This window comes from Microtus pennsylvanicus, chromosome 1 (assembly GCF_037038515.1).
Source record: "Microtus pennsylvanicus isolate mMicPen1 chromosome 1, mMicPen1.hap1, whole genome shotgun sequence".
NCBI lineage: Eukaryota > Metazoa > Chordata > Mammalia > Rodentia > Cricetidae > Microtus > Microtus pennsylvanicus.
The window spans coordinates 92,330,572-92,355,772 of record NC_134579.1 but is presented as its reverse complement, the minus strand read 5'-3'; the positions used below and the strand labels follow the sequence as shown (position 1 = coordinate 92,355,772).

The 25,201-nt window shown below is 46.3% G+C and overlaps 1 protein-coding gene across 2 annotated transcripts in view; it reads left to right on the top strand.

Annotated features, from left to right (window-relative positions):
- Lmtk2 (lemur tyrosine kinase 2) overlaps window positions 1–23,609 on the top strand; it is a 91,840-nt gene extending 68,231 nt beyond the window's left edge. For both annotated transcript variants that reach the window (XM_075973491.1, XM_075973501.1), the window contains exons 9-14: window positions 1,152–1,273; window positions 7,281–7,430; window positions 8,917–11,851; window positions 18,038–18,170; window positions 18,553–18,792; window positions 20,072–23,609. In XM_075973491.1, coding sequence (XP_075829606.1) covers window positions 1,152–1,273; window positions 7,281–7,430; window positions 8,917–11,851; window positions 18,038–18,170; window positions 18,553–18,792; window positions 20,072–20,100 — 3,609 coding nt within the window. In that variant the 3' untranslated portion in view covers window positions 20,101–23,609. The remainder of the gene's footprint in view (window positions 1–1,151; window positions 1,274–7,280; window positions 7,431–8,916; window positions 11,852–18,037; window positions 18,171–18,552; window positions 18,793–20,071) is intronic.
- Window positions 23,610–25,201: the final 1,592 nt, after the last annotated feature.

The window sequence follows — 25,201 nt, the reverse complement described above, 5'->3', positions numbered from 1 at the left end:
AGAACTCAAGTTATCAGGCTTGGCAATAAATGCCTTATCGTGTTGAGCCATTTCACTAGCCCTGTACAGTAAAATTTATAATTAGCACGTGGGCAAAATGGTTATTAACACTTGGAGAGCAAAGCACACGTGTCATGTAGATATTTCTCCACACAGTCAGTAAAACTGCAGCACAGGTTTGATAAAATTGATATTTATGGTTTTGTTCTTTTGAAACTGTTATAAATAGACCAAAAAGAAAATAAATTAGTAGATTATATTTTCATCTGTATGTGTTTGCAGAGCTCAGCTGAACAAGGACATGGGCAGAGATATTGCTGAGGCTGGAGAGAGATGGTTTAGAGGTTAAAGCACTTGCTGTTCTTGCAGCAGAGGACACAGGTTCATTTCCCAGCACCCACATGGAGGCTCACAGCAGTTTGTAACTCTAGTTCCAGAGGATCTTTTCTGACCTCCTCCTTGGGCTTTGTACACATACATGGTGTACATACATACGTTCAGATAAAATATTCATACATATAAAATAATTGTATTTTTTAAAAGGAATTTTATTGTTGTTATCCCCATTGTTTTCTAAGCAGCAATAGAAATATACTGTTTATCTGTGATTTAGTGGGTTCTTGTGAGGACCCGAGATGTGATACTTTCAAAACGTTCAAATTTAGGTTGGTGTTCTGTCAAGCAGTAGCTGTAGTGTTTGAAGCTCTTACTGCATACTGTGAAGCTGTTGCTAGCATTACCTTTCCAACCCCTTTCAAAGGTGGTTGGCTTTGTGCAGCCATAATTTACAGCTAAGGAAGAGGGCTTCTAGTGTCTGTAGCTCACCCGTCACTTTGCTGCCGGTAAGTGCTGGGAGAACAGCCTGTAACATCAGCTGCGGTGACCAGCACAGTCCTCAGTGCAGAAGGCCAGCCTGTGCTAAAGGTGACCGAGCAAATGTAGTGCTTTAGAGACCGGTTTACAAAACCTCTAGACTTCAGAGGAACACCCCATGTCTCTTCCTTCCATTCAGAAGTCTCTCTTTGTGCCGGCTTCCCCTCCTCCCTGCTGTGTTTTTGATTGGGTGTGCATTTTTGAAAACATTTTGCTCTTAAACTATCAAGCTCCCCTCACATGGAATTCCTCTGAACATTGTGCTTGTGATTGTGCAGGAGGATTACATTGAGACAGATGACAAAAAAATTTTCCCTCTGAGGTGGACTGCTCCAGAATTAGTGACCAGCTTTCAAGACAGACTCCTGACTGCAGAGCAGACTAAATACAGTAATATCTGGTAGGTATCTGATATGCCATTTTATTTGATTTCTTTAGCAAAGGCCTGACTCCCTTCTCTTTGAGTATAGAAGTAATTACGTTAGGAAAGATATATCATGTGCCATAGCCATGGTAACAATTTTGAATACTGCACCTTCTGTCCATTTTCTTCTACTAAAAACAAGAACCGCATCTGTTTTAAATTTTGTGCTTACACAGGGCCTGGAATATAGTGGATGCTTGATCTTTACTGAGTGAATGGAAAGCTGAGGGGAGTTTGGGCTGTTACATAAGACTGATTTTTAAGGGTCATTAAAGATGGTTCTAAAATGATGTCTCCAAATCTTAGACTAGACAGTGTCATGGTTTTCTTAATGACAGCTACATTTTGGGGTGTCGTTTTCATGTTTATTTTTGGTTTTCTTTTTCTTACCTTCGCTTTGGATTGGTTTCCTTTTTTAACTGTTTTCCTCTTCATTTGGGAGCTATGCTTTCTGCACCTGTACTTTTAATCAGTTATCCTGGAAATTACAGACAGTATGTATGAACTTCACAGACTTAATCTGATGTCATTTTCTAACCCTCTTTCTTGACTAGTACAGGACTTAGAACATTCCACTTCTCTTGAGCTGTGTACCTCCTCCACATGGACGTGCACATGCACACACACGGTTATGTGCCATTGTTGGATATTCTCATTTTTTCTTTTACCCCTACCCCCAAACAAAAAAACGTAACTTTTGTTTGTTTGTTTCTTTGGTTTTGGTTTTGGTTTTTCAAGACACAGTTTCTCTCTGTGTGCGTAGCCCTGTTTGTCCTGGAACTCACTCTGTACACCAGGATGACCTAAAACTCTCAGAGATCTGCCTTCCTCTACTTCCTGAATGCTAACATTAAAAGGGTGTACTGCCATACCTGGCTAACGTGTTACTTTTTAACATCAATATCCATTTAGATTTATCCACATAACAAACTGCTTTCCTTGTGTTTCTTTTGTTTATTTTTGTGTTTGATCTCAGACCTTCCACTGTGGTTATACTACTTCTACTTCAAGTGTGTCCTTCCTGGTTTGATTGAGTGAGGCCTACTGGTAACAGACTGCTCACACTTGCCTGTTTTGTTCTCGTCCCTTGAACTGTTTTTACTTGATAACAGTTATTTCCTCCCAGCATGTTGAAGATGTCATTCTACTGTCCTCTGGCTTCCATTGTTGCTTTTGTGAAGTCAGCTGTAAGTCTTTGAAGGTAATATGACATTTTCTCTGGCTGACTTAACATTCTTCTCTGACTTTTTTTCTCTTCTCCTATTTTTTATTTTCCTGTGATGTTTGTCAGTGTTAATTTTATGGGTTTGGATTGATACACCCACCCTGCTTGTTTTTTATTTGACTTTCTAAATCTATAGGTTGATACAGTGCATCGGTTCTAGAAAAACTGTAGCCCTTATCCTCTAACTATTGCCTCTGTTTATGTTCCCTCCTTCGGGAAGGCTAATTGAACATTAATTATTGTTGCTTCCTACTCCATCTTACGTCTCTTAATTGACCCTTTGCATTTCACCCTTTTGATTTTAGAACACATGTTCTACCCACTAATTTTCTATTTTTTAAGGGTTTATTTTTATTTTATGTGCATCAGTGTTTTGCATGTGTATCTTTGTGAGGGAGTCAGATCCTCTGAAACTGGCATTACATACACAGTTGTGAGCTGCTATGTGAATTCAGAGAATTGAACCCGGGTCCTTTGGAAGAGCAGCCAGTATTCTTAACTGCTGAGCCATCTCTCCAGCCTCTAATTCTCTATTTTAAGATTCTCTTTTCAGCTATGTCCTTTTTGTTAAATCTCTCTGCTTTTTTTTAATTATCAGAGTTTTTTATAACTGAATTTGATCTGTGTCAAATTATTGCAATAAATAATACCTTCCGCTTCTGGATGGATAATTGCTTCCTCTGACTCTCCTTATGGTGAGACTGCATAGCATCTAGACTGAGATTCACTCCCCCACAGAGGACCTGGATTTGCCTCTTTTGGGTACTTGGGTGCCTTGCCACCTACAGGGCATTGCAGAGTGAGCTTAAAATGTTTCTCAGATGATTCTTCAAGGCTGACTCTGGTTACTTTGTAACTCATCCCCATTAGTTCCTCTTCTTTCTCCCTGTCTGGCAGCTTGCCTTTCAGGAGCTGGCTTATATCTGCCCAGAAGTAGAGTCTTTCTGTGGGACTCTTTACCTGGGTAGACCCAGGACTTTGGCCTGCTCAGCATTGCCTTCTTCCATGGAGCCTTAGACAAAGAAACCTAAGTGCTTGCATAGGTGCCCTAGGGCTCAAAGGTGGCTTTTGTATGCTCGGTTCTCAAAACTAGCTTCACCCTGGAAGTTCCTGCCTTCTTACCCACCTTAGATTCTTCAAGATTTTTTTTTATGCTTCACTGGCATTTTTATTGTGTTTAGCAGGATGATTGACATGAAAATGGAGCCTGTGTTCCCCAAGGCAGAATTGGCACTGTTCCTGACTGTCAAAACAGTTGCTGGCAGGTTTCGCCATCCTGCTCATGCCAAGGTGGATGAGGGAACCTCATGCAGAATTTAGAGTAGAGGTAGAGAAAGCAGCAGAACACATTTCTTCCCAAAAGAATAAGACTTGTGCGCCTAAGGAGCTGGGGAACCTATGCTTCCTTTCATGCCCTCTGAAGAGTTGGGGGGGGGGGTGGCAGAGCCTGGTGCTTTGGTTTGAGAATGTTTTACTGGAAGAGAAGGAAGTGAGGTGAGTGAGGGCTGTAGAAGCCTGAGGCAGGAGATAGGCAATGCGGCTCATTCTGTCCCTTCCAAACAAACCTTTTGGTTTTTAGCATTTCACATGGATTCTTTATTTTCTTCAATAAAATTGGAAACTCTCTAAGGTCAATAGCCAGTGTTTTAAACATTTTTGTACTCAGGACCGCGAGGGGTGCACCCACACACTGAGACAATGGGGATGTTCTACTAGGAACTCACCAAGACCAGCTGGCCTGGGTCTGGAAAAGCCTGGGATAAAACTCTCTGAACATAGCAGACAATGAGGACTACTGACAACTCAAGAACAATGGCAATGGGTTTCTGATCCTACTGCACGCACTGGCTTTGTGGGAGCCTAGGCAGTTTGGATGCTCAGCTTACTAGACCTGGATGGAGGTGGGGGTTCCTTGGACTTCCCACAGGACAGGGAACCCTGATTGCTTTTCGGGCTGGGGGGGGACTTAATTGGGGGGGGAGGGAAATGGGAGGCGGTGGCGGGGAAGAGACAGAAATCTTTAATAAATAAATAAATTAAAAAAAAATAAATAAACATTTTTGTACTGAAAGTGATCGTACACCCCTGAGGATTCCTTGCCAGGGAGAAGGTGCTGCCTTCTGGCTTGGCATGAGAGCTTTCATCCTCTTTCCTCCTTTAGGAGAAATGATCTCTGTGGACATGGGACATGCTGACTCTACTCAGTCACTTGTACAGTAGCAGCAGGAAATTGAATACCAGGCTGCAAAACAGCAAGGAAAGCCACTGTGTGCTGTTGTTACTCACAGGTTCCTAGTAGGTATTGAACAGTCTCATGCAGCACAAATTCTAATTGTTGTTAATAATAATAACTCAGAGTCAGCTATCGGGGTGAAAGCTGAAGGATCAGAGAAGAATTGCTGCAGCCACTAGAGTTCTTACCTCTATCAGTGCACAGACCATAGGGGCGATCCTGTCCTCAGACTGCCTGCTTCAGACTGCTGCCTCAGACTCACTGAGCTCTTGTCTCCTGCCTTACATTCCTCTCTCCGCCCAGCCATATCACTCCTGTCTCCACCTCCCTAGTGCTGGGATTAAGGGGATGTGACTCCTAAGTGCTGGGATCACCCTTGTGTGGGCTCTGTTTCTCTTTTGGACTGGATCAATTTTGTGTAGCCCAGCGTGGCCTTGAACTAACGGAGATCCGTCTGCCCCTGCCTCCCGAGTCCTGGGATTAAAAGTGTGCGCCACCACTGCCTGGCCTTTTATTGGCTTAACTCTGCATTCTGATCTTTAGGCAAGCTTCAGTTGTTAAGACACAAACAAAATATCTCCACAGTCTCATAACCATACCCCAAATCTGGAAGAAGACAGAATTATAAATCACAGGGAGCTTTTGAAAAACTCCACTTTCCCTGGCCAAACCTGGCTCTGTCACTAAATGTTAGATACAGGCCATGTGTGGTGGTACACACCCCTAATTCCATCACTGGGAACAGAGGCAGGCAAATCTTTTTGCATTCATGACCTGCCTAGTTTATGTAGTAAGTTCCAGGCCAGCCTGGGCTGCATAGTGAGACCCTGAGTTTTATTTAAAAACAAAAAAGAGTGATATGGATCCTAAGAACCAACTTACTTGTTTAGAATTGTCCCAGAAGAATCTAAAAAGATGGCTCTGTGGTTAAGAGTACTGGCTGCTCCTGCAGAAGACAGAGTTGGATTCCCAGCACCAGCACGGCCACTCACATTCCATCCTTAAGTCCAGTGCCAAGGGGTTCCATGGCACCAGGCCTGCAAACAGTGCACAGACATGCATGCAGGCAAAATACTCCTGTGCATAAAATAATACAATTTTTTAAAATGTAAACTTTGCAGATGACATTCCTGGTTCCCTGAGCCTATCCCAGGAGATTCCCGTATTGCAGTAAGAGTGGAAAGCAGCAATAGGAGGCTCTGAAGGAAAGGCCTTCCTTTGAACTAAGCAGAAGCCTTTCTAGGGGACAGAGCTCTAGGATGCAAGGACAAGTTGGCGGGGGAGGGGGAGATGGGTGTTCATCACACATTTATAAACCTAACACTTGACTGAGGCAGGAGGACCACTGTGATTAAAGACCAAGCTAGGCATTCCTTTTTAGCTCAGTCTACACGGTGAGAACTTGTCTACAGCTAGCACCAATAACAAAAGAGGTAGTTGGATAGACCCTGAGATAGGGTGTCCCACCGTGGTGACACCTGCCACAAGCTAGGAGACTAAGGAGCAACCAGAACAACAGGTGACAGGTCTGATTGTGGAGTGAGGTTTTACTCATGTCCAAGTATCTTGGAATTATTTTATAGTTATTCAGTAGGATTCCCCATCTCAGAATTCAGAGTGTGTGTTGTTGAACCACTTTGTCAAGCTTTAACACACCCTGTCTTTCAATTAATTACCTTTAACTTTGGTTTTTTTGTGGGGGATCTTTTTGTTGTCGCTTTGTAGGCGCAGTTTTCCTGTGCTGACCATCTGGTCCCAAAAACCGACTCAGAGGCTGAATATGAATTATAAATACTTGGCTGATAGCTCAGGCTTATTACTAACTAGTTCTTATAACTTAAATTAACCTATTTCTATTAATCTACATTCTGCCAGGTAGGTCGTGGTTCTACCTTTCCTTCAGCATATCCTGCTCCCTCTGTGTCTCCTGGCGTCTCCTCTGACTCCAGCCTTCTTCATCCTAGTATTCTCAGTTGGGTTGTCACGCCTAACTTTATCCGGCCTTGCTATAGGCCATCAGTGATAGTAATACATATTGACAGTGTACAGAAGGATTGTTCCACAGCATTGTTGGTTTTGGTGTTGTGTTGGTTTGGTTCGGTTTGGCTTGGTTTTTTTGAGACCAGGGTTTCTTTCTGCAACATCCCTGGATGTCCTGGAACTTGTCCTGTAGACCAGACTGGCCTTGAACTCACAGAGATCCCACCTGCCTCTGCCTCCCAAGTGCTGTGATTAAAGGTGTGCGCCACCACTGCCTGGTTCTTTTAAGTTTTAAAATCACAAGGGATCATATTGTTTAATTCTTGCAATTATATTATGCCCTATTATAGTGATGAAATAAATATGAGAAGGCCTTCTGGTCATCCAAATAGCTTTTTTTTTTTTTTGCCATTGGGATATTATTTAAGAGCTGTTTTTTCTTGATCTTACTAATAAATAATTACTTCCATGCATATCTTGTTCATACAGTTGCTGATGCTACAAATAAAAATGAGACCACAACATGACCCTCTTGCTTTCCACAGGTCATTGGGTGTGACACTTTGGGAACTCTTCAGTAATGCTGCTCAGCCTTATGCAAATCTTTCTGACCTGGATGTTCTCAATCAAGTCGTTAGAGAGAGGGACATGAAACTCCCAAAGCCCCAGCTGGAGCAGCCTTATTCTGATAGATGGTTGGTAGCTTCCTTCTGATTTGTAATCTACAAAAACAAGGAAGGAGTGTGGGGAGATGGCTTAGTCAGGGCAGTGCCTGCCACTCAAGCAGAAAGATCTGAGTTCACAGCCTCATTTTTACATTATTCATGGTTGATCATGCAAGTGTCATCTCTGCATTAGCCTATCTCGTTGTCACGTGCACTTGCATTGCACACACACTTAAAGTCTTTAAAGTAATAGTAAATAGAAACTCAGGGTAGGACTGTGAGTGTAGTGCCACGAAGAGCCCTGGCCAGCACACACAAGGTCCTGGCTTCCGTTCCTAGTGTTTGACAGAAAGTGTTAAACACATCTCTGCTAAATAGAGGAGAATGTAGGGCTACCAAGATGACTCGGGGTAAAGGTACTTACCACCAAACCCAGAAAGCATTTGGTTCCTGGGACCACATGGGGAAGGAGAGACCAACTTCTCCAAAGGGCCCTCTGAACCAAATAAGTGCCTTGATGTGTCCCACTCCTGACTAATAAATAAGTAAATGTTTAGGAAAACTGAAGGCGAGAATGTGGCAGAACCATTTCAGAATTCAGGGGTCTACAAGATTGGGCTTGTCAGCACCCTGTGATGGGGTGCTCATGGGGTCCTGACCCTCCTTAAATGTTGATACACATAGGATTGGTGACGCAGGGAGAGGCAGTTCTCAGTGGTATAGCCACTGATAAGATACGCACAGTCCTGTAAGCAGCCCTAATGAACACCTTTGGGTCACAAACATACACATGAAAATAGAGGGGAGGCTAGTTGGGAAGAATGGGATTTATGGGAGTGGGAAAGGGCAAGAGAGGGTGAGGGGTGGCTGTGTGAATATGATCCTAATACAGTATGTGCCTGTATGAAAATGTCATAATGAAACCCAATATTGTGCATAATTAATATGTGCTAGCCAGGTGGTGGTGCTGCTGCATGCACACCTTAATCCCAGCATTCAGGAGGCAGGCAGATCACTGTGAGTTCAAGGCCAGGCTGGTCCACAGAGTGAGTTCCAGGACAGCCAGAGCTGTTACATAGAGAAACCTTGTCTGGAAAATAAAAGGAAAAAAGTTAATATATGCTAATGAAACATTAAAACTAAACATATGCAAGCTAGAGCATGAATCATATTTTTTTAAAAAACAATTTGCATGTTCTTAGAATGCTATCAAAACATTAACAAAAAAGATTTAGAACAGCAACCAAAAAATATATTTTTTATGAGGTTATTACAAGAACATGTGATCTGGCAGACAGCTTGTAACTGTATACTGTGAAGTGTCTGAGTGCATCATGTGTTCTTTCCTTTCCTCCTGCACCATTAGTCACTCTGAGGTGAGCCCTTAACATGGCTGGCAGTGGTTGAGGTCTAGAAATCTTGGGGAAGGGCATGTTGAGTTGGCTCTGAGGTAAGGTTATTCCTTACTTTCAGTCAGTGTGCTCCGTTCATTAATTGTCAATTGTGTGGCTCTCAGGTATGAAGTGTTACAGTTCTGCTGGCTGTCTCCTGACAAGAGGCCAGCCGCAGAAGATGTGCACCGACTACTCACTTACCTGCGGATGCAGAGCCAGCGGGACTCAGAGGTCGACTTTGAACAGCAGTGGACCGCTCTCAAGCCAAACACCACCAGCAGGGACACGTCAAGTAGTGCCGCCTTCCCCATCCTTGACCACTTTGCCCGGGACCGGCTAGGTCGGGAGATGGAGGAGGTCCTCACAGTGACTGAGACCAGCCAGGGGCTGAGCTTTGAGTATGTGTGGGAAACTGCCAAGCATGACCATTTTGATGAGCGAGCTCGGAGTCACCCAGACGAAGCCTTGTCGTTCTCCAGCATGTTCTTCCCAGTTGAGGTGTTTGAGAGTTCACTTTCAGATCCTGGCCCTGGCAAACAAGATGATAGTGGCCAAGAAGTCCCCCTGAGGGCCCCTGGGGTGGTTCCTGTGTTTGATGCCCACAACCTCTCTGTTGGAAGTGACTATTACATCCAATTGGAAGAGAAAAGCAGCAGCAACTTAGGGCTGGATTATCCACCCACACTGCTCACAACTGAAGTGGATAACCCAGAAAGGGCTGGAGCTGAGGCACCCCAGCTCACGACCCTCAAGAACCTTGTGTCTGAGGAGCCCAGTACAGATGACGATTTCTTCCAGAGCAGTGCCCTACCTAAAGAACCCAGCTCTGCCGAGGACTCGCGTGCAGCCAGCCTCCCTGGGAGCCCTTTCAACATTTCCAGTGACCTTGACAGAGCAGATGACCTGCCAAGTCACCAAAAAATATTTGATCTAATGGAACTAAATGGGGTCCAAACTGACTTTAAGCCAGTCACCTTGAGTTCGAGCCTGGATGACCCCAAAGACACTTGCCACCCTGACAAAGAAAAGTCCCGTAAACTTTTCGACCAGGACCCTCTGTGCTTATCAGAAAGTCTTTTGCACCAAGATCACTTTGATCCACTGAGTGTTCAGGAATTATCAAAAAACTTTTTATTTCTTCAGGAGAAAAATCTTCTGAAAGACTCGCTGCCTAGCAAGGAGCCAGTGAACGATCTTCAAACAGAACTTAAGAATGCAGGTTTTACCTCGACGCTGTTAGGTTCACCCCAGAGAGACTCTCTGAGTTCTGAAGTTGAGTTTCCTGAGACGACACTGGGCTTTCCTCTGTCACAGGAAAGCATGAGCAGAGAGAATGAAGGTACAGGTGTCATGCCTCAGGACAGTACGTCACCACAAGCCTCCCCAGAAGTGCAGATACCTCCGGCCTCACTCACAGAAGAAGCACCTTCTAATGGCCCCTTAGATTCAATTCTGAGGCCAGGAGAACTCAAATCTTTTATAGATGTCAGAGTCCCTGAGGACTCCATCTGCCTGGCTGTAAGCCCCAGCCCTATGACTACCCCAGATGAAACTCTTACTGATGCCAAAACTCATGATGAGGGTGATGGACCCCCAGACATCACTTGCCAAAACAAGGAGGCCTTGGATCTCACCAAAAGAGACTCCACTTTTGTGAATGATGGTCTTACTGGTCAGGGTAGTATGGGGAGTAGTCTTCCAGAATCCAGACAGGATTTACAAAATCAGCCATTTTCAGAAGACCTTCTTAGTGGCAGCTCACTGGAGAAAAGCTCGGAAACTGTGGAGGCTTTAAATGAGATCAATTACAAGGCTGCCCCCAAAGATGCAGCCTTGGCATCTGCCCTCTCCTCAGACTCCACCAGCCAAGATAGCCTCTTAGAAGACAGTTTGTCAACACCCATCCCCACCTCAGAGCAGTCTGTGGAGACACCAGATTCCCTGGACTCGGTGGATGTCCATGAGGCATTGCTAGAGTCCCTGGGCTCCCACACCCCGCAGAAACTCTTGCCCCCTGATAAGCCCGCAGATAGTGGCTATGAAACAGAGAACCTGGAGTCTCCTGAGTGGACCCTGCACCCTGCACCTGAGGGCACTGCTGATTCAGACACGACTGCAGCAGGTGACAGTGGCCAGAACAGTTTGCCTCCCAATCCAGTCATTGTCATCTCAGATGCGGGTGATGGCCACAGGGGTGCTGAAGGCCACCCTCAGAGCTTCACACTAGGCACCCAGAGTTCGTATCGAGACTCTGCATACTTCTCAGACAATGACTCAGAGCCAGATAAAAAGCCTGAGGAGGTCCCAGTGACATCTGCCTCTGCCTCTGCCCCGGCCTTGGTAAAAGGCCAGTCCCCGCCCGAGCCTGTTGTTCCAGAGGAAAGTTCTGACGTCGGAGACAGCTGTTTGGAAGCCCCACAGAGCCAGCCAGATCAAAGTCAGGTGTCTGCTTTGCAGAATTCTTGTCACTCAGAACTACAAGAAATGTTGCAGCCCACACCAGCTGATGCTTCCAGAGAGACATTTCCTGTGGATGATGAGGCCAGCAGCCCCTTTAGTTTGCTGAATTCAGAACTTAGCAGCTGTGATGACCTGGAGACACAGGAAGATCGCCCATGCACCCTGGCCTCTACCGGCACCAACACTAATGAACTCCTTGCATACACAAGTTCCACACTGGATAAGTCCATGTCCAGCCACTTCGAGGGCCCGAAGCTGAAGGAACCAGACATTGAAGGGAAGTACCTCGGTAAACTCTGTGTGTCTGGGGTGCTGGACCTCTCAGAAGATGGGATGGATGCTGATGAAGAAGATGAGAATAGTGACGACTCGGACGAGGACCTGCGGGCCTTCAACTTGCACAGCCTTAGCTCCGAGTCAGAAGACGACACAGAGCACCCGGTGCCTATTATAGTTAGTAATGATGATGGCAGGCACTTGCGGAGTTTGTTGAAACCCTCAGCTGCTGAGGCTATTGAGCAGCTGCCAGATGACTGGAAGAAAGAAAAGAAGGCAGTGACATTTTTTGATGATGTCACCGTTTACCTGTTTGACCAGGTATCTCAGACTTCTTTCTCTTTATATTGTAGAGAATTTCAAGAAGGTGTGAAGCTAACTGTGGCCTGATTTGGTTCTATTTTTAAAAATTCAGAATTTTCTTTCCTTTTATGTATGTATTGTTTGGGTATATACGTTTGCATGTGTGTGGGGGACAAGGTTGGTGTTGGTGTCTTCCTTTCCACATGATAGAGAGGCCGGTTCTCTCACCTAACTCAGAACTCGCTGCTTCAGCTCATCTCAGCCAGCTTGCTCTGGAGAGCCCTGGGATGACAGGTGCATCCTTCTCGGCATTTACCTGGGTGCTGGGGACTTGCGCTCCAGTCCTCTTGCTCGCTTGGCAGGTGCTTTACCACTGGTTTTGTTTTCTGGCTCCACAAGACACCCATCCTTTTGGTTCCATTATTCCTTGTGCCGACTTCCCCTCACTAATCCAATCCACCTGTATCATCACCTTCCAGCTTGGAGCAGTGTCCATGTCTTTGATGAGAAACCTGTCTTGGCTCTCATATTATGGCGCTGAGATTCTAAGCCTTAGAAGTAACCTTTTCCTAATGACTGCCACCTGGGGTGTGACGGGCTTCAGCTTGTCTTGTCACACTCGAGGCAGGCAGTGAAAGCAAAGCAGACATCTTTGGCTGCCTCATGCCCTCAGCATGCCATGAGTTCAGGACAAGCACACTAGGCTCCCCAGGAGGGCATCATTCATGTCATCACAGCTGTGGTCTTGTTCATTTTATTGATGGATATTTATTTTTCTAAGACAGGGTTTCTCTGTATAGCCCTGCCTGGAACTCAGCAAAGCAGGCTGGCCTTGAACTCAGAAATACACTTTCCTCTGCCTCCTGAGTGCTATGCCTAGCTTTGTGGTCTTGTCTTTTAATTGCTGTTGAGACAGCAGACTATGGTAATGTGGAAGTCATCTGAGACTGATGATGTTCCAAGAATCAGCAGAAATTAATTTTGTACAGGGCATTTGCATTCAGTTAAGGGAGAGTCCTGGGCATTCTTCCTGGATCTCCTAACAGAATTCCACTGAAATTAGTTGACCGAATTTTAGAATCTGATAGTTGGCACTAAGACCCAACACGGGTGCAGGCCTAGAACAGTTGCTGGCAGGGAACTCTAAGAAACAGTGGCCAGCCCCTGCAGGGTGAGTCTGGAGAATAGGACAGCTCTTCTGCTTTGACCCTTGCTGGCTTGGTGGGTAGACAGGCTTCTTGACTGGAGAGCTCTCTCTCTCTCTCTCTCTCTCTCTCTCTCTCTCTCTCTCTCTCTCTCTCTCTCTCTCTCTCTCTTTCTGCATTCCATGTCTCGTGTCTTCCTTGACTGCTCTCTATCTTATTTTTTGAGACTAGCTATCTAATTGAATCAGGGGCTCCCTGTTTTAAGAATTAAAAACAAAAACTTCTGTGTACCACTTACAAGCCTGGATCCCAAAGAGGTCAGAAGAGGAATCCCCTAGAACTGGAGCTACAGATGGTTGTGAGCTGCCATGCGTGGGTGCTGGGAATCAAACCCAGGTCTACTGGAAGAGCAGCTAGTACTTGTAACTGCTGAGCCCCAGACACCTAACTTTTTACATGGGTGTGAGGGATTGAACTTGGGTCCTTCGGCTTTCATGCAAGCACTTTACCACTGAACCATCTCCCCAGCCCCTTCCTTCCTCTGTGTTCTTTGTTTGTTGGTCTTTGTAAACTTTGAATTACTAGTTTATGTGGTTGTTAATGGATCCCAGGACCTTGGGCTGGTAGTATACTGTCACTGCCATCTATCCCTAGTCTTCGTTTTTGAGACTTGTATGTAGCTCAGGCTGTTCTTGAACTAATAGTGCTGCTGCCTTGGTCTCCTTAGCGCTGGATGTTAACCGTCACATGTGGGCCCTGAATTTGTTTCTTGAATCAGATTATGATTAGGCTTTGAAGTCATAGCACCCAAAAGTAGTTCCCACTATATGCTGGAAGATACAGGGTCCTTGGTGTCTTTGATACTGCTTGTACTGTTTTTTTTTTTTTTCTGGCTTCATCTTGGCCTCTGGGAGGTAGCTTCTTAGGGTCCCACAGTGAAGGCTTCCAGTTCCTACTGTCGGCCTTCGTCCCGAGGATGCTGTATGCTATCACCTTCCTTCTTACCAAGCTTCTCAGGGCTTGGGCTACAGGCCAGCCATAGAGTGTGCGCCTGGCTTGCTGAACCCTAGGTGGCCAGCAGCAGATCAAAAGTAAGCAAATAAAACCCTCCCGTTTACTGCTGCATGTGGGATTGGGTGGGCGGTGAAAAACACACACCTGAGTGAGCCTAGCTCCTAGGTGGGCCAGGTGACTGCCTACCTACCTCCTGCTGCTTCCAGGGTTCTCCTCAAGCCTGACCTCCAGAACCATCCAGCCAAGATGGCTCCTAAGACCGGAAGAGAACCTGCCTCTTTCATTTGTAGAGTTGGTGAGGTTTGGGGCTCTCTGGTTGCTTTGTTTAGCTCTACTGTTTGGTGCTGTCTTTGGCTGGGATTTCAGGGCAGTGGCTCGATGGATGACTAGGGAAGTGCCTTCTTCCTCGGGAGCTTCTGGAGACACTGGAAGATGTGTTAGTCTCTCCAAAGAATGGCTTTGCTTTCGTGATGGCTTTTTTTTTCTTTATTTTGTTTTCCCTTTTCAATTTCATTGATTCCTACCTTATCTTTAGTATTTCCTTCTACTCGCTTGGGTTTATTTTGCTTTTCATTTTCTAGTTTTGTTTTGTTGTTAATGTATGGGTGTTTTATCTGCATGTATGTCTTTGTACCACACGCACACTGTGTCCACAGAGGCCAGAAGAGGACATTAGATTCCCCAGGTACTGTAGTTACAGATGGTTGTGAGATTCCATGTTGGTGCTGGGAATCAAATCCAGGTTCCCTGGAAGAACAGCCAGTGATCCCTTTTTTAGATTCTAAAGGTAAAAACTTGGGACTTGAGACTTTTTTTTCCTATTAGACTTTAATGGTATAAATTTTCTTTTTGCTGCTATGGCTACTTTCCACAAATTTTAAATACACTGTACTTTTATTTTCATCCAGCTCAGATTGTTTTCCCATTTTCTTTTAAGATTTCGTCTTTGACCCATCAGAGTCTTATATGTATATTATGTAATTTCTAAGACTTGGAGATTTTCTTTTTTATAATTGTTATTGCATTTATTTTATACATTTATTACACTTTTATTTATTGAGTATATGTGCACTTATGCCACAGTGTACATGTGGAAGTCAGAGGACAACTTGGAAGAGTTGGTTCTCTCCTTCCACTTTGTGGGTCTCCAGGCAGGCCGTCAGCCTTGGCAGCAGGCACCTTTACCTACCAAGCCAGCTGGCTGGCTCCAGTTGGAAATTTTCTTGTATCTTTCTGGTATGAACTAATTCTATTTATGGAGGCTAGTGAGGCGATTGCTAGGATTATAGGTGTTTGCCCCATGCCTGGCTAATATAGGTGCCCAGGGTCTAAACTCACATCTTCATGCTTACGTGGCAGCGCTGTCTGGACTAAAGCATCTTCCCAGCCCCTGAACGTCTGTTTTCAGTGCTATGCTTGGGTTTAGGTGTGTCACTTGCCTCTGCTCTTCCCATTCCGTCTACTTCCTTCCTCCGGAACAGTGTTGGCTGGTGTTCGTGTACCCTGGTGTTATACTTCCAGGGAGTTCATCACATTTATTTGGGTGGGCTTGGAATCAGTGTTTCTCCTCTTCAGCTAGAGTATAGAGTCTTTCCTTCTGAGTGTTACTTACTGTCCCTCATTCTTGACTGTGTTGTGTACTTTATATCTCCATCCACTGAAAAATCTCGTCAGGATCTGGGGGTGTAGCTCAGTGGTAGAACACTTGCCTGGCTAAGACACCATGACCAAACAAACAAACAAAAAATAGTGCAGTGTACTTTACTTTCAGTCATCAGACATTTTAAGAAATTCATGAGCTCACGTGAGCTAGGGGTGAAGCTTGGTTGGTAAAGTACTTGCCTAGCATGCATAAATACCAGCACCCCATAAGATGGGCATGGTGGTCCACAAACTATAATCCCAGCACTCAGGAAGTGGAGACAAGAGGATCAGACGCTCAAGGTCGTCCTTGGCTACACAGCTAAGCTAGTTGGAGGCCAGCCTGGGTGACGTGAGACCTTGCCTTAACTAACACACACACAGTGGGGTGCACACAAAGGCTAGCAAGATAGCTCCCTAAGGAAAAGTGCCCAGCAACCAAAGTTCAGTCCCTGGGTCCTACACTGAGGAAGGAGAGAAGTGACTCCCACAAGTTGACCTCCAACCTCCACATGTGTGCCATGGCATATGCAGTCCCATGCCTCCCACAGAGTAAATGAATAAGTATACAAAAGCAATCTGATAATTTTTGTGAAAAAAAAAAAACTCAAGGCAGATGGTTTTATATTTTATATTCGATTCTGTCTCCTTTTGTTCTGTCTTCACCGCTGGTTCCCGGGTTCCTGTCTATGTCTTGTTCTACTTTCAGAAGTTCATTCAGCTTTTCTCAGGTTCTCTTTCTCCTGCACCCACTCTCAGCCGTTTCTTCATCGCATCCTTACTGCTGAGGATGTTTTCCCTGAGCATAGATTCTGAGTAGACAGCTCTTTCCCAACAGCATTTGACCTCACCGTCTAAATTCTTTTCAGATAATCCCAGTGCTTGTGACCTTTGACACCTGTGTGGATCATTTCTTCTGTGAAGTGAGGTTGCCCTGGCTCCTTGAAGGCTGGGTCACTTTAGATTTTGTGTCTTCCCAGCATGCTACAGGGCATCTGTCCTTTCAGTTGATGGGGAGTGTTGATATGTTTGTTTTAGGCCTTCACAGCTGGCTTCAGGCCACAAGCACCAGCCAGCCTCCTGTGAGCTTCGGTATCAGTACTAGTTCCTCTTTCGACTCTGCGGCCTGGTGCTGTGCCCCTGGCCGGGCTGGAACTTGGTGGCACCCTCTCATCTTGCACCGTCCAGTTTTCACAACTGTGTTGTTTGGGGTCAGCTCAAGGGTAGGCCCAGAAACTCCTCAATACTTGTCTAGTTGCTTTTCTAAGCTCCTCCCCTTGATGATAGCCCTGTAATCCCAGCCTTGTCCACCCTCTTGGTCCTCCAGACAGAAAGTTGGTGCCCAAGTCTGCCACACAAGAAGGGAAATCGTATGAAACACCAGGGGTCCTCTTCAGAACCAGCCATCGGATTGCATGGAGATGGGGGTGACAGGACAAGGAGAGAAAGGACCCTTGAGTTGTCACACTCTGAGGGTTAGAAGGGCCCTTCCTTTACTAGAATCAGAACCAAAGGCTTCTCCAGCAACCCTGTCCAGGCCAGGGCATTCCAAAGGCAACATGTCTGCCATGCAGTGCCAGCTCGGTGCCACTCTGAAGTCTGGGCCTCTTCCCTCCTGCATCTGCTTGTTTGTGTTCTTCTCAGAGGTTTTAGGACTGTTTCACATGCCTTATACAGATGCCCGCGGTGCATTGGAGGGACCAGGTATGGCAGGACTTCGCCATATAGAGTGGCAGCGGCCTGTATTCCCATCATTCAAGAGGCTGAAAGGATCAAGAGTTGATGCCAGCATGAGCTAGATAGCAAGTTTGAGACCCTGGGGTTACATAGTGAGATACTGTCTTTTAAAAAAAGGAAGAGGCCAAGTGATGGTAGCATACACCTTAAATTCCAGCACTCAGGAGGTGGAGGCAGGTGGATCCCTGTGAGTTCAGGCTAGCCGGGACTCACTACAGAGTGAGATCCAGGACAGCCAGGGCTACATAGAGAAACCTTGTTTTGGGTGGAGAGGGGAGGAAAGAAGGAAGAAAAGAAAAATGGTGCTGGAAAGAACTTGTCTTGCTGGTGCACACCTTTAATCCCAGTGATTAAAGGAGGCTGAGAGGTGGTGAGCACATGTCTAGAGTTTGAAGCCAACCTGGTCCACATAGGGAGATTGTGTCAAAAGGGTAGTGGGGGTTGGGACTGGAGAGATGGTGCGTGGGTCCTTTCATGTAGGACCTGGGTTCCCAGCATCCATTTGGCAGCTCATAATCATTGTAATTCCAAATCCTGAAGGCCTGAGGCCTTCTTCCTCACGTAAAGTAAATAACTCTTCTTAGGACACCTCATCTGATGAGTCTGTCAGCCTGGGTGTGGTTGGAGAGTGGGCTCTGAAAACTAGAATATTTGTCTGGCTTTTCAGGAAACTCCCACCAAAGAACTGGGGCACTGTGGAGGAGAAGCACATGGTCCTGGGCCCAGCAGCCCAGCAGCAGCATCAGGCTCACCCTACCTGGGCAGGTGCATGAATTCGGAGAGCTCCACGGATGAAGAAGGTATTCGTCAGTGCTGTGTTGATCAGTTGCAAAAGCTGGGGAAAGGAACATTATTTGGGGAGTTGTTTTGTTGTTTTGTTTTGTTTGCTGGTCTCTGAGACAGAGCCTCACTCTGTAGACCAGGCTAGCCTGGGATATAAGCAAGATCCCCCTCTTTGCCTCTAAAGTGCTGGGATTAAAGATGTGTGCCACCACGCCTGGCTAATGCTAACACTGTTGGAAAGAAACATAACTTGTTTTTAAATGTCCCCTGAAGAAACACACTCCCTCTTGTGTTTCTGCTCTGCCATCTGTTGGCCGATTGTGCCGCATGCCCTGGGCTCCCTCTCCTTATCGTGAATTGATTGCATAAGGTGATAACAGGGTGATGTTCTTACCGCAGGTGGAGGCTTTGAATGGGACGATGACTTCTCCCCAGATCCTTTCATGTCCAAAACAACAAGCCTTCTGGGTTCCAAGCCTTCTCTTCAAACCTCCAAATACTTTTCTCCCCCACCACCGGCCAGGAGCGCGGAGCAGAACTGGCCACATGTGTCCCCCTGCTCCAGGTTCTCCATCTCTCCCGCCAACATCGCCAGCTTCTCTCTCACACACCTCACGGACTCAGACATTGAACAAGGAGGTGAGAGGAGCCCTGCATGTGCTGGGGGTGGGGCCATGGCAGAAGCTTGATGGCTTTCAGCCAGGAATGCTCATCTACCCTAGCCCCAAAGGAATGATGATTTGATGCTATTTAGTCTTTCCTGATTATTCATTTGCTTGAATATCTCAATTTGTGGTGGGGTGTGGTTCCTCAGGTATACTAAGCATGTTGTTCCAACGTTAAGGTACGTCCCCTTACTAGAGTTTCTAGGCAGGGGCTCTACCACTGAACCACACCCCAGCCCCTCACTGGGGGATTCTAGGCAGGGGCTCTACCACTGAGCCACACCCCAGCCCCTCACTCCTTTACCACTAAACTTCATCCCAGGTCTCTTCTTACTCTGTTTTGTTCTGTTTTTGAGACAAAGTCTCACCAAGTCACCCTGCCTATCTTGTATCTAGTTTGGCTTTGAACTTTGAATCCTTTTTCCTCAGATTCCCAAGTAGCTGAAATAACTGGCCTGGTGTATCTCTCACGAGCTGGACAGTGCATATGTGGCCGTGCTTCCCACATTCAGAGTCTCTCCCAATGCTCATTTCTGTATAGCCCTGCTAGCCTGGCCTTAGAGATCTTGGAGGTCCTGGAGAGGGCTGTTTTCTTTCCCCTTTCTGCCAGCCCTGCTTCCTCGGGTCACACTTCCCTCCCAGAGGAGCGCCCTGCACAGGCACCCGTTCTGGGCACGCTTGACCTGTGGTTTGGACTGGAGCCCAGGCTCTCCGTCTCTTCCCTGGCAGTGTTGATTTTACCATTAAGTCTTGGTCTCCGTGTGATACCAGAGGGCAAGCTGGGAACTCACAGCAGGGACCAATTTGAAGTAGCAATACCTGAACATATGGGCCTCTTTCCCTATACCAAGATCGAAAGATAAATGTTAATAGGTACATTTTTTATTTGAAGTTTACAGATCAAATAATAAATGTAGGATATAAAGTGCTTTTATTTGTTTACATAGTTTTCACCTGTGCCGATGAGATAATGCCTGTGCCTAAGGATCTCTGTGGGGGCAGGTGCACAGGTCAGATTAGGTTACTGCAGTGCCCCTGACTGTGGCCATGGAGCCACTGTGGGAGCCAAGCAGCTGTGTGTGCAGAACCCTGCAGGCTGTGGGAAGGAGAGACAGGAAGGCATGAAGCAGCCAGACACCAGCTATAGCTCCTTTTCCTACCAGTCTGATCTGGTCACCTCCATGCCGTTAGTATCTGGGTAGTCAATTCTTAAAGCTGACCTTCTTTGTCATGTTGCTTCTGTTTGGGAATAGGCAGCAGTGAAGATGGAGAGAAAGACTAGGCGGCTGTGGACACACTCACCTGGCCCAAGCCGCGTTCCTGCATGTCCGCCTGAGCGACCACATCGACTCCTTGGTGGCTGACATAAGGCTCAGGAAGCCAGCTCCCTCTGCAGCCCTCGCCTGTCCTGCTCCTGCGTTAGACACGCTCTGTGCTGGGCATCCTGTTGAGGTGGCTGCACTTCCACATGGCTGTGGCGCATGAGTGTTGGGGACCTGTGCACCCCCAGTCATGGGTCTGTTTTCTGTGTGGGTGTCTTCCCCACCACATCTGAGCTTCTAGTTTGGGCACAGGTGCCACAAAGGGGTACACCAGGGGAATGGTCACAAGTGAGCCATATTTATTGTTTTTTAAGGAAATCACTAATTGCTGTCTGACTGCACTGTGGGTGAGTGTTTGAGCTCCCAATATTGTACAGCATCGTAAATTATACAAGGAAAACATGGCAGGCCAAGATGGTGCTGTCCACTGTTTTTTAGGCTTTTTTGTTTTGTTTTGTTTTGTTTTTGTTTTCTTTCTTTCTTTTTTTCCTGTCTTCTCGTGTGTTTGCCCTGCATGGTACTGTAAAGCTTCAATATTTTGAGTGTTCTGTCTTCAGACCTGTGGGAAGTGTACATGGGTACTTTTTCCCAGGCCATGCTGACTCTGGGTGTTTGTGTTCTATGTTCCTAGAGGAAATATTTCTGATGAGTTCAGAACTGCTGCTTAGTTTTGTTGATTGCATCAAGCATGTTTCTGTATAAGGTGGATTCTCTCTGAGCAGCCTGTCCTGCCTCTTGTGCTTTTAAATCCTCTTGGTAAAAATCCAATAAGAGATGCACCCAGAACTCAGTGCTCTCAGTGCCCAGGGCCATTTTCTGGTGTGGCAGATGAGGCCCATACTACTTCCTCTCCACAGAGGCCAGCCTGCAAGAGTTCTCATATGTCCTGCAGGCAGGCGGGGACCTCTGAGGCCCCACGAAGAACGGTGGGTGCAAAGAGCAGTTTGTCCAGTGTGGATGCTGCTGAGAGAGCTGTTTGCAAATGGCTGGGGTTGGGGCTTCCCATTCCAGGACACAGCACCCAGGAGACAGCAGCACTCTGCACCTGCAGGGCCTCCAGCAACCCTGGGGGACCCACACATGCCTCCCCATCTGTGTCAAGCACTCTGCTCTCCTCTTGTTCTGAAAGGGATCTCAAGTCTCCAGCATAGCCTCAGCATCGAAGGATCTGGTATCCCCAACACAAGGCTGGCCTCACTCTGCTGGCCAGGAGTCCGCTTTGACGTAAGGAAGTGTTGGCAGCCAGTGCCATGGCAATGCCATGTTGAGCGGGAACTGCACCTGTTGGGGTGGCTCTTACATGGGCTGATGACCCCAATACTTCCCGGTGCTGACCCCACTATCCAGACTCCAGTGTGACATTGGGGTGTCTCCAGGCCCTGACTGGGACATGGTGTTGTCAATCAGAGGGACTTGGGCCCGCCTACAGAGTGCGAGTGTGGGTGTCGGCATCAGTTTACATAGCAAATTATGATCTTTATTAGCAACTCTTGATTCGATCCATGAATTTTTTTATACTAAGCAATAACTTTACAATCAACAGAAGACAATTAAGAACAGAGTCTCCTTTTCCCGTACTTGGTGCAGGCCTAGCATGCCGGGGCTCCATAGAAAGCACTGGATCTTGTGACGTGTATATTACAAACAGGGCATTTGAAAGTAATTTTGCCAAAATTATCATAACTAAATTTTTTGCTGTGTGAAATTTCTGATTTTTTTTACCTCTATCTACCAGTCTTAGTTGAGAAGGAGAGAAGCAGTTATATTAAGATTTTTTTCTTTTCAAATTATAGGTTTAAGAAGTTCAGATTCACTGATTACAATTGCGGGGATCCATAGACTCTATATATAGCCTTCTTACACAGCCAGCCCGCGGTAGATTTATTGATGGCTGAGGGCTGGCCATCTTTCACCATGTTGAGGGAATTTTAACAATTTAAATTTACAATCCCATTTATATTTATATCTATATCGCTCTCATGGTTAATTGCCAAAACAAAAGCATTTTATATCTTGAGTTGGGTGGGGGTGGGTGGGTCTTTTCTGTGGCATCGCATGGAAGGGAAGACTAATGTGTAACACTTGTCAGTGCACCCTCCCAAAGTCCCAAGCAATATACAGACATCTCCATAGATTAAATTCCTGCCCATTTTTGAAAAGTGAGCATGTGCTTTGCCATCCAATATGGGTTTTGTCTTGTTTTGTTTTTTGTTTTTGTTTTTGGCTTTTTCAAGACAGGGTTTTTCCGTGTAGTCCTGGCTGTCCCGGAACATGCTTTGTAGACCAGGCTGGCCTCAAACTCACAGAGATCTGCCTGCCTCTACCTCCCAAGTTCCTCCACCACACCCAGCTGGTTTTGTTTCAGTGATAATTTGGTTGCTGTTGGTGGGCTTCCAGACTTGCTCATTCAACAAGCAGTGAAATCAGTGGCCCTGTAGCTGGCTCGGGGTTGGACCCAGTGGTTCTTTCCTGCCTTCCTGAGTGCCCATCTTCCACCTATCAGACTGGAAACTGACCTTTGAAGTTCTCTTTAAAAATAAAATAATAATGAGCCCTCCATGTCTTCCTTTGCTATCCTCCATTTGTTATATGAAGACTGATCCTAAGTCAGAAAGAAAAATGTAGTCCCCTCCCAACGAGACTCAGACTCTGCCTGGCCAGAGTCAGTCACTGAAAGGCTACAGTTGCCAGCGGCCTCTGTTTCCAGCTGTAGAGGCCTGACTGTTTTTAGGAAGATGGCTTTATCTAAGGAGGTCTGTCTCCCTGCTGTGAAATGCCCTTTTAAACCTTTTTTTTTTCTTCATATTTCTCATAGGGTATTTGTAGAATTAGTGACCTATTGCATGTGTGTCCCCAGGGCTGGGGAAGAAAGCAGGCAGCGCCTCAACCTCCCCCCCCCACCTCAGCCCATTGCCTGAAATCTCAGGTGTAACCAAGTGTCAGGTTCTGTGTGCTACCCCTCAGAGCACCCACCTCGAGAGACTGGGCAGACACGGTTACTTCAAACATACATCTCAATATTCCTTAGGTAGCAAACAGAGTGGCACTGCTTGGCCATAATGAAACGCCGTTTAACTTCTAAATAGGTTCTTAAGATGCTCTGACAGTATTGGCCACCCATAGCCATCTCAGTGGCTGAACATGTGGTGTTTGGTTACTGAAGCCTGCACAGGCGAAGCTGGGTCTTTGACGACCAGACTTGTGCATGTGCCCACTGTTTGATCATGTCCACAGCTTGAGACCTGGGTGGGGCAGTCACACCCTCCAGGCCTGACACCTACTGGGTTGTACTTCACACAGTCAGAAGGTTCACGGCAAAATAACAGTTAATGAACTTGGAGTTTAAATTGTGTACATTTTTAAATTGTAAGATTTTTACTGTATATTGAAACTTAGTGTGATTCAATAAATTGCTTGTAATTTAAAAACTATTTAATATTCAAAATAAATATAGTTATATATTTATAAACTCCTTTGCTACGTTTATTCCTTGTTCTTTCCATGTGGAGAATTAGTGCGGTGCTTTGGGGTCTCTGAGCCCCCCACAGTCTTGAGGGCATGAGCACTGTAGATCCTACACGTGTGGCTGTGGTTTCTGTAATCCAAGCATTTCTACTTACTGAGGAGTTCAGGTGAGATTTGGTTTATGAGGCCTTGGCTTGGCCCAGCCCCCAAGTACAACTTCAAGAAGCTCACAACTGGCCCTTCAGGCTGGAAAATGGCTTATTTGCTAAGACCCATGTTCAATTTTAAACCCATGATGTCTAAAAATGGAAAGGCCAGGTAGGGTGGAGGCTGCACGCATGTCATCCAGTTCTGAGGAGACAGGCAGCTCCCTGGGGCTCACTGGTCAGCCTAGCATCCTATCCTGTCCCGAGAGAGCCTCTCAAGCAAACAATGGTGGAGCACCTGAGAAGTAACAGCTGATGTTGACCTCTGACCTTCATACTCTGCGCATGTGCACGCGCCCACACCACACATGGACCAACACATTAAACATCACAGCCTTTCGCTGGTCTTTAACCCCAGCACCTGGGATACTGAGACAGGAGAATTGCCATAAGCCTAAGACCAGCCTGGGCTATGGAATGAATGAGGTCCAGTCTCAAACAATAGCTGTCCTATGCAATAGTGGGATGTCTCCACGACCTCTGACTTTCTCCTGTTCTCTCCTTGAAGGCCAAGAGACGTGAGGGAGGTGACAGCTTCCTACTAGACATTGCCCATGGGCGGGCTGGGTCACAGGTTTGGCACCCAAGTCTGCCAAATATGAGACCTCACCCAGAGTCTTCTGGCTGCATTTTGACATGTCCTATCAGCCCATGGGGGAAAAATCTGTTTAGCTGAGCATAGTCACCAACTACACTTATAATCCTTGTACCAGGAGGCTGAGGCAGGAGGATTGCCATGAGTCTGAGGACAGCCTAGGCTATGGAGTCTGTCTCAAACAGAAAAAGAAAGGGAGCTGGTACCACACTGCCACAGCACTCACTGGATTAAAGAATACGTAGATAATTCTCAGCACGTTTTTGCCAATAGTTGAGTCAAAAGCACAGAAGTTGAGCTGAGTGTGTCAGTACCACTCAGTTTTAATTCTAGCACTCGGGCAGAGGCTGGAGGAGGATCAGGAACTCCAGGGCAGCCATGGCTGCTACAGCCAACAAAATGGCTGTCACTTGTAACCAAACCTAATGACTTCAGCCCCGGAACTCATGGTAAAAGTAGAGAAAAGCCTCCTGCAAGTTGTCATCTGACCTGTGAGCACACACACACTTACAAAACAAAACCAAACAACCAAAAAAATTGTTAAAGGCCAGGAGGAAAACCTGTTTCCTGTGAGCACCGTGATACTCATGGACAGCTTGGGGGAGTTAGCTCTCTCCTTCCACCTTGTGGGTCCCAGACTCAGTCATCAGATTTGATGTCAGGTGTCTGTCCCTACCCACAGAGCCGCCTCCCTGCCATATAACCCTTTATATTGTAATTCCCTTGTAACCTGGTGAAAAGGAGACAGGCAGGCAGGTGCCATCAATTAGAGCAGGTAGGCAGCGGGTGTGTTTG